The following is a 14,933-nucleotide window of genomic DNA, read 5'->3' as shown; positions in this document are numbered from 1 at the left end:
TTAAGTCTGTTTAGCAGGTGTGCTGTTCAGTTGCTGTTTATCTGCTCTTATCTACTGTTTAGTTGCTTGTTTATCTGTTGTTAGCTTCTTTAGCTGCTAGTTTTTGTGCTATTTGTAATGCTCTACCCGCTTTTTGAATGAAACACAAACATGTATGCAGCCAAACAGCTCTGGTTTGCATCTGCTCACCCTTAAACACAAATGCGGGCAGCCAACAGCCAACCCTAAAGTGGCCATTGGTTTATTGTCTGTTTTTGCTAAATGAGGCTGCATTAAGATATGGCTCAAATGCACGCACTATTTATCCTAGGCAACCAAACGCGCCCCAGGTAAATAATTGAAGGACATCGCTCCACTTTCACCAGGTAAATAATTGAAGGACATCGAGGGTGTAAAAAGAACCGAGGGAGCAACAACCTGGCAGAAACATGTTGCCCGAGCTCGCTCACAGCAACAGTACAAAATCTGGTAGTAGCAACAATATTTACAGTTGCAAAGCAAAAGAACATATTATCAGCGGTTTAGCGAGCCGACAAACATATTGGCAACCGAAACAAAAGAGTTATTTACATCTGCACAACTCAGAAAGCAACCAAATTATGTACAAAATTGGAGCCATCCCCCCTGATCCCCTCCCTCGACCTTAGTCAATGCCTAAGCTAGGAGTTTACAAAATTTCCACCCGAGGTGGGAAAGGTGCAGGACTACAATCATGGTGCGTATATTAATTTATACATACTATAGAAGGGCTTTGACGCCACATACAACCTATCCTACAACTGTACAGCTGCACAGACGTATTAGAAACTCGAGTAAGAGCAGGCCAGCTGATGCCGATTGATACTTCGGGTTAAGGATCTCTAGCAGTACAGAATTCTCACTTCACTGTACAAGTTTGCGGACAACCAGTTTTCTTCCATAAATAGATGATATGCCACACAAGAATGAAGAGACCATAGCTAGGCAACGTCCTCCACACTGAAGTCTACGACTGAGAAGGCCCGGAGTATTTGTACGCAGATTCTTTCTTGTGTTCAGGATCAAGGCTGTGAAAAATAAGTTCAGTACACAAAGTAAGAACCAGGTACCAAGAATGATAAAAGTTGGGCTAAATTGCGGTGTGACATGCATACGGGAGGTAAACATGTTTGAAGCATATCAATCCTGCATATAACCTCAGATTCACTAATTCACTGACCAGCAGAACTCGAGCACATCATGTTAAATCAAGATAGAACTCGAGGGATTATTACCCAAAAATGTTACACAGCTAAACTGGTAATTACTGAGTTTAGTCAGATTACTTAGCAAGACCCTGGGTAACAAAATACTAGGAGTTCCTATGATAAACATTTATCAAGATCCAAGAACCTCAAGACCCATATTCATTATTAACAACAACAACAACAACAACAACAACAAAGCCTTTAGTCCCAAACAAGTTGGGGTAGGCTAGAGGTGAAACCCATAAGATCTCGCAACCAACTCATGGCTCTGGCACATGGATAGCAAGCTTCCACGCACCCCTGTCCATAGCTAGCTCTTTGTCGATACTCCAATCCTTCAGGTCTCTCTTAACGGACTCCTCCCATGTCAAAATCGGTCGACCCCGCCCTCTCTTGACATTCTCCGCACGCTTTAGCCGACCCATATTCATTATTACATCAACAAATTGTAATTGTTAAAACAAATTTATATACAGCAACTCAGCAACAGTTAGCTTGGTCAGTGCAAAACCAGGTAATACTGTGTGTGAAGGGACAAATCAGCTGCATTATTTTTCTTCCAGCCCGAAATATACTGTTAGGACTTCCACAAAATATCAAATGCATCCCTCACTTTTGTTCATTGGCCTCTCAACACTCTCCCATTATATTATCTTTGTTACTTGGTAGGTAACTTTAGAGGGCAGGCCTGGCGCAGTGGTGAAGTCCTCCCCACTTGTGCCAAGAGGTCCTGGGTTCGAACCAGCCTCTCTGCATTGCACTTTGCAGGGGTAAGACTAGGTTCCTATAATCCCTCCCCAGACCCCACCTTGTGTGGGAGCTTCTATGCACTGGGTCTGTCCTTTTACTTGGTAGGTAACTTTAAAAAGTACAACACTACATACGGAATGTCCAATAAATTACAGGCTTGCCTCATAAAATTCAATTGCATAGTTCTTGTAGGGTTTATCTTCGCCACAAATCAGTGTCTTACCAACAATACAAATATTTTATTTAGCAATTAAAGGAGACATAAAATACGGATTTTTATTTTATGTCTCTTGAAACGCTACGTACAAAAGACCCAAAGTGGTCCCACCCTTCCCTGGACTCTGTGCAAGCGGGAGTTACGTGCACTGGGCTGCCCTCTTAGTGTTAAAATCTTAAGTGGCAAATGCAAGCTGTTTAGTACTGATTATACATGCGACTAAAGAGGAAATTGCGTACTTAACCACTTGACGTACTACATAGAAGAAAATGATAGGAAACGACAGTTGGTTGCGGACAGACATGAACAAATTTAAGAATTCAGGAAGACATGAACCAAACTAGTAGCCCCTTATGGTGAATTGGAGATTGTAATTAATGGTGTATCCATAGACTGTTTTCCACCGATACTTGAAAACGAGCAAAAACTCACCTGTTCCTTAGCCCAAGAAGTGCATAGTGCATAGCACGAGCGGAAGCTGATACTGGAGCTACTGCAGCAGCTGGAGCTCCACAGATTGCAGTAGCCAGTATTGATCCAGTGCTACCCCCACGATTATAAACCTTGATAGGATTCCCAATCAAAGCAGAAGCTGTCCTTCCAAGCCCATCAGTTAAACTTTCATAGGCCTGGACAAGTTTCATGTTAATCTTAATAACACTACGCAAGACATCAAAAGATTAAAGGCGTATGTAGGCTTGAGCACTACTCCAGTCCAGAGAAATTAACAGGAAGCAAGGTCTATTCCAAACAAACAAACAAAAATAAAGGGAATCAGCAATTCAGGTTCTGGAGATTGAATTATCTTTAACTGGCAGAAAATGAGATGCTTTTCTCATACAAATCAGACGAACTGAATACCTGCTTCAACCCTTGTTGTGCACCTTCAGGCTGGTTAGCTCTTATATTTTCTTTGGGTTTTTTTGCTTCACGTGAGGTTAAAGGCGGTGGAACAGCTGTAAGGGCACGCTCTGTCTTCAAAAGCATATCATGAGCTCCCGCTGCCAAATGGACACCAAGGCCTACAGCTTCGATTGATACACTTCTGATGAAAGCAACAGCACCTGCCAAACAGCGTGTAAGAATCATCCTAATTTGTAACCACTCATGTCATCATTCAACTACTGTTTAATAATACTGTACCATCACATATTATTAACACTCCAACAGAAATGTTAGCTAATTACTGATATCAGTGTCATGTACCAGATTACCTCTTTGCATTCCCTTGAGCAACTTCCGGTCCTTCTTGTAGCTTTTGATTGGTAAGGAAACCAATTTCTTAGTGCCTGAACCGACGGCAACTAATGACTTTATAGGAGGAAGCCCTTTTAACACTTTATGGACCTGCACAAGCAGCATATTGTGAATTCAGGTGCGAACAGGAATTCTTGTGTAAGACAAGGCAGATTTACTATATTCTCTATGCTTTCGCGTCGAGAAGTGTATATTTAATCTCCTTTTCTTTCTGATATTGCTTGTATTAAATATGTATGTTTTTTTGTGCATAAAACAACAAGCATGTCTAAATGTACAGTCGTGCATGGAGAGATCAGAACCTGATTCTTGGAGATGTCCTCCAGCCACTCTGCAGCTACTGTTTCACATATACTATTCCACCCATAAACACCCATTGCAGAAACATTCTTAAGCTTTAAATCGATTCCCTGCACGCAAAAAAAATAAATCATCGTCAGTGTTGCCTATTGATCTTAAGATAATCAGCAGTGAACTGACTGCTCTAAAGTATTTCCTTTTTCAACAACGAATTACCTTCCATGGAAGGATGTTGAGAAGCTCTGCGTAATTTCCTTTACCTAGTGCAATAGGATCAAACTGGCGAGGAATATAATTGATATGCAGAACCAGAGGCTTCACATCGAATTTCTGGCACCACAGAAAAAGAAGATCAGATTCAACAAATGTTTACTGAAGACAAACAGAGCCCAGCTCGCTGCTGCCTACCAGTGCAAATAAGATGAGAAAGGAAATTTGATGACTGTTAATGCACACAATTTCAAAATTTTGAATATATCAGGTTAAATAGGTGCAAAGAGTTCCTATGTGCCCAATCTAGTCCCATGATTAAGAGGAAAACAAGAATTGGTAAATCCAAAATACCTGGAAAAAGGGAAGTAATGCCTCATCCACGATTGTAGTGCTTCCGTAGGTTGTGCTGTCCATACCAACAATCTCATTTTCACAAGGCACATGAGGGTTGTTGTTACTTGAATCATTCTGGAAGAAACTGATGAGGAAGTTCAGTTGCCCTTGATCAAGATGCAATTGAAGAGGCAAAATCTCAAGGCATAACCTGAAGAAGGATGCAAGAGAAGAGGGTCAGACGACAAACTGAGAGAGCATAAAAAGAGTCAGAAAGGAGAAGGTGAAAAAAAGCCAGCACTATTCTTGCAGACTACAATTTAAGATTCAAACAGACACAAATTAGTGGCAAGAACAAAGGTGTAAAGAGCAAGAATGCATAAACAACCAACCATACCGTACAAGCACAAATCATGAATATGGATCTGCCATACAAGATTTTCTTCAGAATTCCCATATCATTAACATAAGCAAACCTAATACTGGAATAGGATGAAAACAACTATTGCACCAGGATACTGTTACTACATGAAACTATGTCTCTGCTATTTAACTGTGCAAACCCCATATTCCATATACCCCTCAAAACTGAGGCAAAAAGATAAATTAGTCAAGTACATTAAGACTTAGTCTTGCAATGTTCTGAAACCAATATATAGCTTATTTTTTACTACAATCTACCAGGTCAAAGGATGTCTTCTATGTATGGATGGATGATGTAGATAGGATATCCTTACAGTAATCTTTATCTTTAACCATTTGAAGCTATATAGCATCAAGCGAACACAGTACAGAGTATAAGAAACAAGCAGGTATCTTTTCCAATAGATCAATCCACTGTGTGTGCAACTTAATGCTGTATATACCTGTAGTCTTCTAGAGGAGCCTGTGGTTCAGGTCTTACAGACTCTAGTTCTAACTTGAATGCAGTGGAGCAAGATTCTCTTGGGTAATCCTTTGAGTTGTAGCATCCAAGAACCTATTAAAATGAATGATAGAAGTTAAAAGGCGTTAATCGATGATGAAAGCAAGTGTTCAATGAAATTTAGAAAGAAAAAGGAATATGTACCATTTTCCATGGAGCATGCATATTTTGGTCACAAAGATTTAGGTCCTGTGCGGAGATGGATAACCTAGAAACAGAAACGGCCCCATCTGGATACATATCAAATTGCACACCGAGTCCTGACACGATGAATTCCAAAGAAGAACTCCTATCCCTCCCATTTGAGCATGGGTGGCTAGTTGAATCATTGTGAGCCAATGGCCAGTCATCACCAGCATACATTCGCCACTTAACATCTATATCATGAATAAGAATCTTGCCTTTCAGATTGCAAGATTCATCAGAATTCAAGCTGCAAACAGCAGGCTTGCCTTCTTGCCGGAACACATGTTCTCCATGTGGGCTGTTCCTTTTGTAAACATGGTTTTCAACTATTGTCAAGGGGCTATTGTTGTACCATCCACCATCATCACAGTCCATGGTTTTACGAGCATCATCACCAGATGACTGATGGTTTACGTTATAAGGAGATGATGACAATGATGAATTGAGAAGATCAGGCATATAATAAGAGTCAATGATCTGCTCAGGACAGGAATTCTGTTTAATTGGTATTTGGGCAGTATTCGCTTCTGGGGTGACTATGTGTGGAACACCGACATCAGCTGCCTCAGGGTTAGCCATATTCATCTCATATTCAGCGTTCATTTCACTGCTGCTCAATGAGTTATGACAATTTTTGTCCCAAAAATTGTAGTCTGTGTAGGCCTGGTCAGTGTAAAAAGCATCCTCAATTATGTCATCAAGCAGACCATCTGACTTGCACTCTCCAGAATCTGCCAAGTTGTCAGTGCTCTCTGACATATCAGATGCATCACTGGGCATATTTTGTGCGTTTGCCTGTTGGACAATATTCCACCTGGATTGAAGATGAGCTAAAGCGTCCCGCATATCCGGAGCATATAGCTTCTGTAGTTGGGAAACCAAACGAACAAGACCATGTGTTGTATCACGACATGTCCCAATATCAAATTGTGACTCTGATATTTCAAGTTTCCAAAAGGAAGTATCAGTTCTTAGAGCAGCTTCAATGAATGTGTTATGGCCGATCTTAGCATAGCCCAATTGATGAAGGTAATCAACATCATAACCACAAGTGACATTTTTGGAACCAGATGATTCACAAATGAGAAGCCCGAGATCTCGCAGTTGGATATCAAAATCAGTAGCTGCAGAATCTGATGCAGATTTATTATGAAGTTTAAATGATGATGCAGCTAAAAGGCATGAGAAAAACTTGCAGTCCAGAGCGTCAGCACTGAATGAGGAATTTTTCAGGTGAGGTTCATAGCTCAGAGCAACATCGGTTAACTCAAGAAAAAAAGAGGACCAAAATGGTTCTCCAGCCTGTGAATTATCTGTGCTACTACTGTTATTGGGTTGTTCAGTTCCACTTGAACCTGAAGTGAACAGCGAAGATATTCCACTGATCCAATCCATACGTCCACCAGGTGCCACAATTGTGCCAGAACGAACATTGACAGAAGTATAATTCTCTTGTAGGTTTGGGTTCCTGATGTGGGTCACAGAACAGCCAGCAGTACCAAAAGACAATACATTGTTACCTTCACCATCACCCCGCCTGCTAGCGGAATCCTTGCAAATAACTAGAAGAAAATCTTTGCTTTCTTCACAGGTTTTATCATCTGTACCGGTAACCGAACCCCAAAGCTCACCTTCACCATGATTCACCCAAAGAAAACTGGTATTGTTGACCCCACCAACATTAGAGAAGGAGCACAGAGACAATTTTGAAACAGATAATTTGAGACGATTCCAAGAACCTTCTAGTTCTGTCTGCAACGATGGACCAACTTCCACAGTTTCATCCAACTCAGTACAAATATCCAACATGCTGCATTCAAAAATGACAGATGTTTGAATGGCAATTCCGTTGCTTTTGTCCTTGCCATTTTCAGAACTGCCTGGTGCTCCATCTGAAAGCCCATCGAGTACGTGATCTAGCAGGTGATTAAGTAGTCCACAATCCTTCTTATTGAGATGAACCGAAACACAAGGAAGTTGAACATGTAGCAAGAATTCAGTGCTCCGAATGAGTTCCTGGCGAATACTGAGACTTGACTCTACAAGATCTTGTGAAGCTGTAGAAGAGGCAACGCCGACCCATTTGTTATTTTCTTTCTGAGTAATCTTCTGATCATGTAGGCTCGGCAAACTCCAAACTTTGTTCACCATCTCAGGGCAAGTTACAGGGTGGTTTTTTCGGATCATTCTAATGCTGGAGTTATTATAATCGGATCTAGTCACAGATAAAATCTTCAGAGCAGAGAAAGTTTGCCTACTCAAAGCACATATACCATCCAATGCACTGGAAGGCTTAACCAAGTAGATGTCAAAGTTCCCGGTAGCCAAATGGAGTGAAGTAGATTGTGTGCTTGGATGAACATCATTAAACCTTTCATTTCGAAGTGGGGAAGAGGCTTCTGCTGAGTTATGAGATGTTGTGTGGTCGATGACAAGGAACTTATCCAGGATGGACGGGCGACTTAAATCCCATGAGGGCTCAGAAGGAAAGCAAAAGACGATTCTTGCATGTGATGGAGCTATTTGAACCTTCAGAGAGTCGATTGAGGAAGTATTAGCCATTTTGCTGTTTCTTTCATCCCCATCCCTATTAAGTCTATGCTCTCCATAAAACACATCAGACTCGACTTCACTGATAAAATTCAGTATCATGTATACTGTATGGAAGTGCACCCACAAAGTCAAAGGAGCCAAATATATAGACAGTGAAGTTGTGCTTACTGAGTTGCCATCTTGATCTGTGCTACTGACATCATAACAGAATGTGGACTCACCAAATGTTTTTAGCAGCTCAACCTTAATGAATTTTTCTGAACGGCGGGAAGAGCTTCCAACTGTTTCCACCCAATAATCTTGAGCAGCAAATGGGAATTGAGGGAGAGCAGCTTGAACTTCTCTACAGAAATTATTATTTAAGAAAGCAGTGCCAAGGTGTGAGTGATTTGAATCATGGTTAGTACTGTAGTATTCGTCAAGCTTCATGTGGGCAATCAATGCCTTGAACCCTAATTTTTTGGGATATGTCTGCGGACATCAAAAGAAAAAAGATCAGTATCAAGCTATAAGACTTCAACAATGCATGAACTCAGAACAAGTGCTGCAGAGGAAAACAATACCTCGAGTTCAAGATGAATGTTCTGACACTTGGCTTCAAGATGATGCATATTTAAGCTGGAAGCAGTAGCAGGATACATCATCGATTGTTCAAACTGCGGGGGGGAAGAAAGGCAGCTCGAGAACATTTCGGAATTTCTCATATCATTGACGAGACTGACAGGAACACTGGAATCGCCAGTATCCATTTCATCACTGAACAAGAGAATAACAGATATCTCAGCGATGGAAGCCCGTAACGTTTTCTCAATCGGCGGTTCTGTTAGAATGAAAAGGAAAGCAAGTCCTGAGATTTAGAAGATCAGACGATAATTAACTGGAAAAAAAGAAATAACACATTACAGCCACTTGGTTCGATTCAATACTGGAACACATCCGATGGTGTTTTACATGCTCACAATGCTATAGCTTATAGCCATGGCAAGAGAATGGATAGAAGCTATTATACAAAGTCATGCCTGTGGTGGAACTCATAGGTGTGGATACCAGCACGGAATGCTCTTAGAGCATCATATACGTCTGCTGTTATTCACAAGAACATAATGTATCCATGTTTTTACCAGGATGTTTCATTTGCATGCTGACTAACAGTCAGTGTAACATTTTTCCTTAGAAGTGTGAAACACTATGAACTTAGCATGGATGGCATTCAGAGTGAGCCAAGTTATTCAAGATAAATGAGGGCATGTTTGGTTCATGACTAACTTTGCCACAACTAACCAAGGCAAATGTGGCTGCCACAAAATGTGTGGCAAACGAAATGGCCATCACATGTGTGGTGATTTGGTAAAAAGCCGAGCCTATGGCATGTGGACCAAATGGCTAAAAAGCATGGCTATGAACCAACACATGCATAAGGTGTTTGTGGCACGACTAAGGTTAGGTGTTGCAACCTTAGGCTACAAAGTACAAACTATGCCCTGAATCCGCAAGAAAGTGTGTCATAAGAAAAACTCGATTATGGAAGTCAATGCTATCGCGTTTATTGCCATTTCACTGTTCATACAACACAAACAAATTAAATATGAAGCATAAATCCATAACAAAATAAGCATTATATACCTTTAGGGACTTGATCTGATCCAGAAGCTAAAGTGGATGCAAAAGTAATTGCGTTGAATACTGAACACGTCCAGTCCCATATGCCGCTATTTCCTAAATTAGTCTGGGAGTTCCTCAGTTCTTCAAAACATTCAAAGAACTGATCAATGCTGTCAAAGATAAGAACGAATCAGTAATCCACTTAGGCTAGTCCAAATCTTGCTTTCTTTTTTGGCTCAAATGACCTGCTTCTCTTAATAAATGTAAATGCAAACACACGTAGCAAGAGATGGACTCTTAATGTCTTGCAGGATAACAACATAAATAAAGACAAAGCAAAGGAAAAAAATATGCTAGTCAATGAAGAGTTATACTCCCTCCGTTCCTAAATGTAAGTCTTTGTAGAGATTCCATCATGAACCCCACATACGGATGTATATAGATGCATTTTAAGTTTAGATTCATCCATTTTGATCCGTATGTAGTCCATCTAATGAAATCCCTACAAAGACTTATATTTAGGAACGGAGGGAGTATTTGGTCACCGAAACCCCAGGCAACATACCAATTGCAGAGAACTATTCTCTAGCCCAATGGGCAGTGATACTCGGTAAGTTGCAACTATAAGACAACGGAGCATCTAAAAGACAGCTGAAGTAAAGGACAGGACAGGAGCAACAAGTGCATGCTGCAATGACCACTATTAACTGTAACTCCCAAAGCATGCACATTATAGTTCAAATTGATGACCAAAAATTATATGTAAAATCATACATCTGGTCGATCATTCATAAGCCAAAGAAATGGATGCAATATGACATAGCAACAACATATTTTAATCTTTTCTACAATGATCTCATAACAGCTATGTCAAACATATACTTCTTTAAGGGATTAATCATTAATCATGTGAAGTAAGTAAATTGGAAGCTGATGGAACAGGTGCAACGAATGTCATTAGGAAAGAAACAAACCTTTCGTCACAATCTGAATCAGGGTCACCTTGATCCTCGTGGACAACGAGCTCCGGAATCCAGTCTTGAATAACATGTGCCTTAGTTAGGAAAGAATCCTGATATTTGTCTTGCCTGTTTTGTGAAAGTGCAATCTGGTCTGTGTCTTCCCTCCGGATCATCACCGAGTCTGAACCTGATTTCAAAGTGCTTAATGCAGATCTGGAGGTGCTCAAGGACATATCTGCCGTATTATGGGGACGAATCTGTTCACGTGCTTGATTCCTATGGAGAGAATCCCACACATCCATGAACCATTGGATACTGCTGATCTGTAACAGCAATTCTAAAGAATCAACAGATACATCCGCGTCGATTTTCTTAAGGTTCAAGCATCCATTACTCCACGGGATGCTTAAGTTCAATGTCCCTGAGAATCCACCAATAGGACCTGTCAAGACCGAGGTAGTACTATGACCTGATGAGATGTCAGCTGTTGCCTTATCCAAATCATTCTGAAGAAGTACATCAACATCATCCATTTTCAAGAACTCAATCACCGCCTCATGGAACGTTACGAAATTATTCAGCTTGACAAGACCATCTGTTGAAAGATTAGTTCCAAATTCTATCTCTTTAACCCGGAAAACTAGTGATCGATTAAATTCTGAGATCTTGTTATCCAAAATGGTCTGAGGATCAAATACAACATATGTATTTTTAAACTTGATTTTGAAGTTCGTAAGAAACCACTTGACAGCATTGGCTATTCTCTTGACACCCTCATCCACATCTCGAGATGCAGATGTAGAACAGTGTTTCTCAGATTCATTTCTTTTGGTGTTGACTGATGTCTGTGTGGAACTACTATTACCAGAAACAGAGCATTCAGCATCTACAGGTGGAATTTCACTAGCAACAGATGGAGCGAGCACAAGCTCCAAGTCTTCCACTACAATCTCACAACTCTTTAACTGTAGGGGAAATTTAACCAGCAGAGATTTTATTGATCCTTCTTTCACCATGATAGATAATCCTGATAGCTGAAATGGAGAAGGATATTAACTTTAAAAATCTGAAGTAAGGGCCCAATTGAACAGTTCGAAATATAACAAACTACAAATTCAGATACACCAGTTTCATATTTACAGTTTTATGATCATCGTGAATCAGAAGAGGTTGAAAATGTAAGTTTTCACAGTGGGTGGTGGGAGGAGCGTGCGCATAAGATTTGTATATGCTAAGCAGTAAGTATCACAACAAATCAGGTGTCGGGTTGGTAGAAAAGGATTACACACTGAAGTGTAGAAGCTTGAAGATTATCATCTAGCTTAATACCCTAACTGACAGTTGCGCAGCATATGATTGCAAATGCTCCATTCAGTCGAATGTGACAATATTTAAAGTTACTATGATTCAAATGCAGGAACTGCAGACAGGGACCAACACCCTACTGCTTCTTCCAAACCCTAATACTCCAGCTTGATCGTACACTTCCAGATGCAAACTGCACTCCAATAGTCCAACTAAACTACAGCGAGACCACGGCCGCCCCTTGGTTAAAATCCAGTCCCCCTGTGGTCGCCGGCGCCGGGAACGAAACCAGCCTGATTAGTGAAAACGACGCCTTCCCCCGCCAATCCTTTGCCCCTGATATTCGCAAAAAAACCGTCCGAAATTCTAACAAAACCGAGCCTATACACGTCGCCCCCAGTGTCCAATTGCAACCAAAATCAGAGGAAACTGATTTGGTCATCCCACCCCCACCACCCCACCCTACAGCCAACCTGTCTATCATCACGCCACAATTCGATTCCCCTCAGCACGCGGGGACGACCAATCGCGACGGGACGCATCCGAAAACCCGATTCCGCCGCGTCTGATCCAACACGGAAAAAGGCGTCCTAAACCCACACGGGACAGGGACGAAATCGCGAAGGGGCGGCGAGGCGATAGGGGAAGCACCTGGCTGTTGATGTAGTCGGCGTTGAGCGCGAGGTCGGTGAGCTCGAGCGTGCCGCGGGTGAGCTGCAGGTCGAGCTGGTCGAGGTCGAGCTCGCCGAGGAACAGATCCCCGAGCCCCTTCTTCAGCACCGCCTTGCACATCCGCTTCATCACGGCCCCCACCGAGAACCCCCGCAGCAGCCCCATCCCGCCCCTCCCTCCCGCGGCGAGCGCGAACCCGAGGCGCCCGCGCGGGGCCGGCCGGCGCGTGGCGCGGGTGGAGTCGCCGGAGGTGGCCGGGGGCGGAAGGAAGCGAGGGGGGAGGGGGTTGCTTCGTTGGTGTGCCAAGTTTTTTCGGATTAAACCTTGCGGGGGCCGAGTTGTTGCGTCCAGAACCCCGGGAAGGTTGGGTAATTACGTTTATATGCGCCGCCTTCAGCTCCGTGTCCCCAGTCCCCGTCCCGTGGGCCAGCCGGAGCGCATTAAACAACTTGTAGGGAGATTCGATTTGTTTTCTTCTACACTTTGTAGTCCGTATCTTGTTTTTGGCTTAAGGTTTGTATAGGAGTATCCCTTTTTTTTTGCGAATTGTATAGGAGTATCCTTTGCTGTTGTTTATTTACTATTTACTCCCTTTAATCCAAATTAATTGTCACAGATTTAGTATAATTGATATATTATTCTGAACATATCTTGCATACATTGATTAGCTAACTCGCTTCGCTGAACAAAATAGAAAAGGAAAAGAAGATATTTGATTTAGTGAACGGATATTCGTTTCTGAGCTCGAGCTCAGATGCTCCCGAAATCATCCCCATTCGTACGCATGAGGATCTGTGCCCGCACTTGTATTTTCTGGCCGTATATGCAACGTATTGATATAAAAATGCATCGGCACTGTCATGCATTGATAGCGACGGCAGCCCAAACAGTACGTGCAGACCAGGTGGCCAGGTGGGTTATTTCACGGCTTAGGCATTTTCCGGTTCCACCACGACCATTGGTCGTGCCCATGACTCGGCCTCTTTGACGGTCACCTGCCCCAACCCATCCATCACTGCATTCCCCTCATCCTGCTCCCATTCACAACAAACACTAGCCAGAAAAATCCCATTGCCGCTGCTCCATGGTTCGTCTTCCGCCATGTCCGATGCGTCTTCCTCATCTCTCACCGAGCCAAAGAAACAGTTTGTGCGGCTGTTACTCTGAAAACTGCAGTGCCAAAACGATTGTGTTTGGGGTTCAGACCTTTCTCTAATCCGAGGCTTGTGGGTCAACTCTGTCAGTTGACTACGCCGAGTGCGTGTGAAAAGGATCCAGACGGCGGCATACGATCCCGTTCGTTCTCTTAGGGACAGTGTGGTCGATCTGTTGCCGAAACGAGAACCATTGTTTTAGTTTGTGGGGCCTCCACCGTTGGTCAAGCTCATCGGTAGAAAGGCTAGCGGCACCGGATCTGGGTGGTTTAAGTTGTTGGCGAACCCCTCCTGGAGGGGTAACCTAATTTCAAGAGGCAACGAGGTCCATCCATGGCCGCTGTTAGCATGTTTCCCCCGGTCTGCTGGCTGACAGTACTTATACCCAAGCAAACATATTAGATTTTACCGGGAACTAACCTGTTCACAGCAACAAGCAAGAACTCAAGCCCACAATCTTCCATCTTCTGGTTTCTGGTACACATTTTGTGCCGCCGCGCGGCCTTCCCGTGCTCTACAAAGGCGGAAGAGAGATGATTTCAGCCAGCAGAGGCGTGGAGCGCACATGTGATGTCCAAACAAGCTGCACATTTTGTTCTGATCCCTGGCTCAATGCAAAAGCCAACGTCCTGGTCCACGGACCAGAACTGGCGAGCGAGACGGCGTTCCCCCGCGTACGATCTGGACCCACAAAAGTCTCACTGTTTCGTACTGTATACCCAGTACATCCCATTTTCCCCAGTCCGCAGCAAACGTGCCAGCTGGATTTGTTCCTATCCCGAGCACCGAGCGGATGACGATGATTTCGGAAGCAGCTGGGCACGGGCACCAAATCGCCACTTCCATTTAGTGAATAACTTATTTCCATGGTTCATCAGGATGGTCGACGAAGATGAATTTTTCCAACACATAACCGTGTCTAAAACTTCAATGTCAGGGTTGATTGGAGTAAATAGCATAAAACTACTCCTTATAGGCTAGGGTTCCAAAAACTACCAGTTTTAATTATTTTTTCTCAAATAACTACCAAGTGGCTGGTCGGCTGTTTCAAAAAACCCCAAATGTCCATTGCTTAAAAATTAAACCTGTTTATGACGGGTCTGGCCCGCAAGTAAACGATCCGTCTATTTGACCGTTTGTTTGACCGTTAACTGACATGTAAGGCCCACATGTCAGTGTCTAAAAAACAATTGCGTCCCTAGAAGTTTGTAATCAAGTCCTTAGAACACTTTAACAAAAAGCCATCAGGTCCCCAGATCTAGAGGAGTTGCACCCTTG

General features: G+C 42.7%; 1 protein-coding gene across 1 annotated transcript; it reads right to left on the bottom strand.

Moving 5' to 3' along the window:
• Window positions 1-469: 469 nt before the first annotated feature.
• Window positions 470-12,839, bottom strand: LOC123157245 (autophagy-related protein 2). The gene is made up of 13 exons (XM_044575506.1): window positions 12,481-12,839; window positions 10,537-11,558; window positions 9,584-9,732; window positions 8,524-8,780; window positions 5,366-8,431; window positions 5,163-5,275; window positions 4,315-4,507; window positions 3,967-4,080; window positions 3,753-3,860; window positions 3,408-3,540; window positions 3,055-3,257; window positions 2,626-2,822; window positions 470-1,046 (listed from the first exon to the last, which is right to left on the bottom strand). Exons 1-13 carry the CDS (start codon window positions 12,664-12,666, stop codon window positions 986-988), a joined length of 5,802 nt encoding a protein of 1,933 aa, XP_044431441.1. The 5' UTR covers window positions 12,667-12,839; the 3' UTR covers window positions 470-985.
• Window positions 12,840-14,933: the final 2,094 nt, after the last annotated feature.

Source organism: Triticum aestivum, chromosome 7B, assembly GCF_018294505.1.
Source record: "Triticum aestivum cultivar Chinese Spring chromosome 7B, IWGSC CS RefSeq v2.1, whole genome shotgun sequence".
Taxonomy (NCBI): Eukaryota; Viridiplantae; Streptophyta; class Magnoliopsida; order Poales; family Poaceae; genus Triticum; species Triticum aestivum.
The sequence above is the reverse complement of the archived record's forward strand: the minus strand, read 5'-3'. Positions and strand labels throughout refer to the sequence as shown.

Excerpts from the sequence above, each read along its gene's own strand:
- LOC123157245 (XM_044575506.1), bottom strand. The coding sequence starts at position 12,666 with ATGGGGCTGCTGCGGGGGTTCTCGGTGGGGGCCGTGATGAAGCGGATG. Across the intron at positions 8,781-9,583 it reads ATCAGATCAAGTCCCTAAAG|AACCGCCGATTGAGAAAACG; the intron begins GTATATAATGCT and ends TCATTCTAACAG. Across the intron at positions 5,276-5,365 it reads TGCATGCTCCATGGAAAATG|GTTCTTGGATGCTACAACTC; the intron begins GTACATATTCCT and ends TCATTTTAATAG.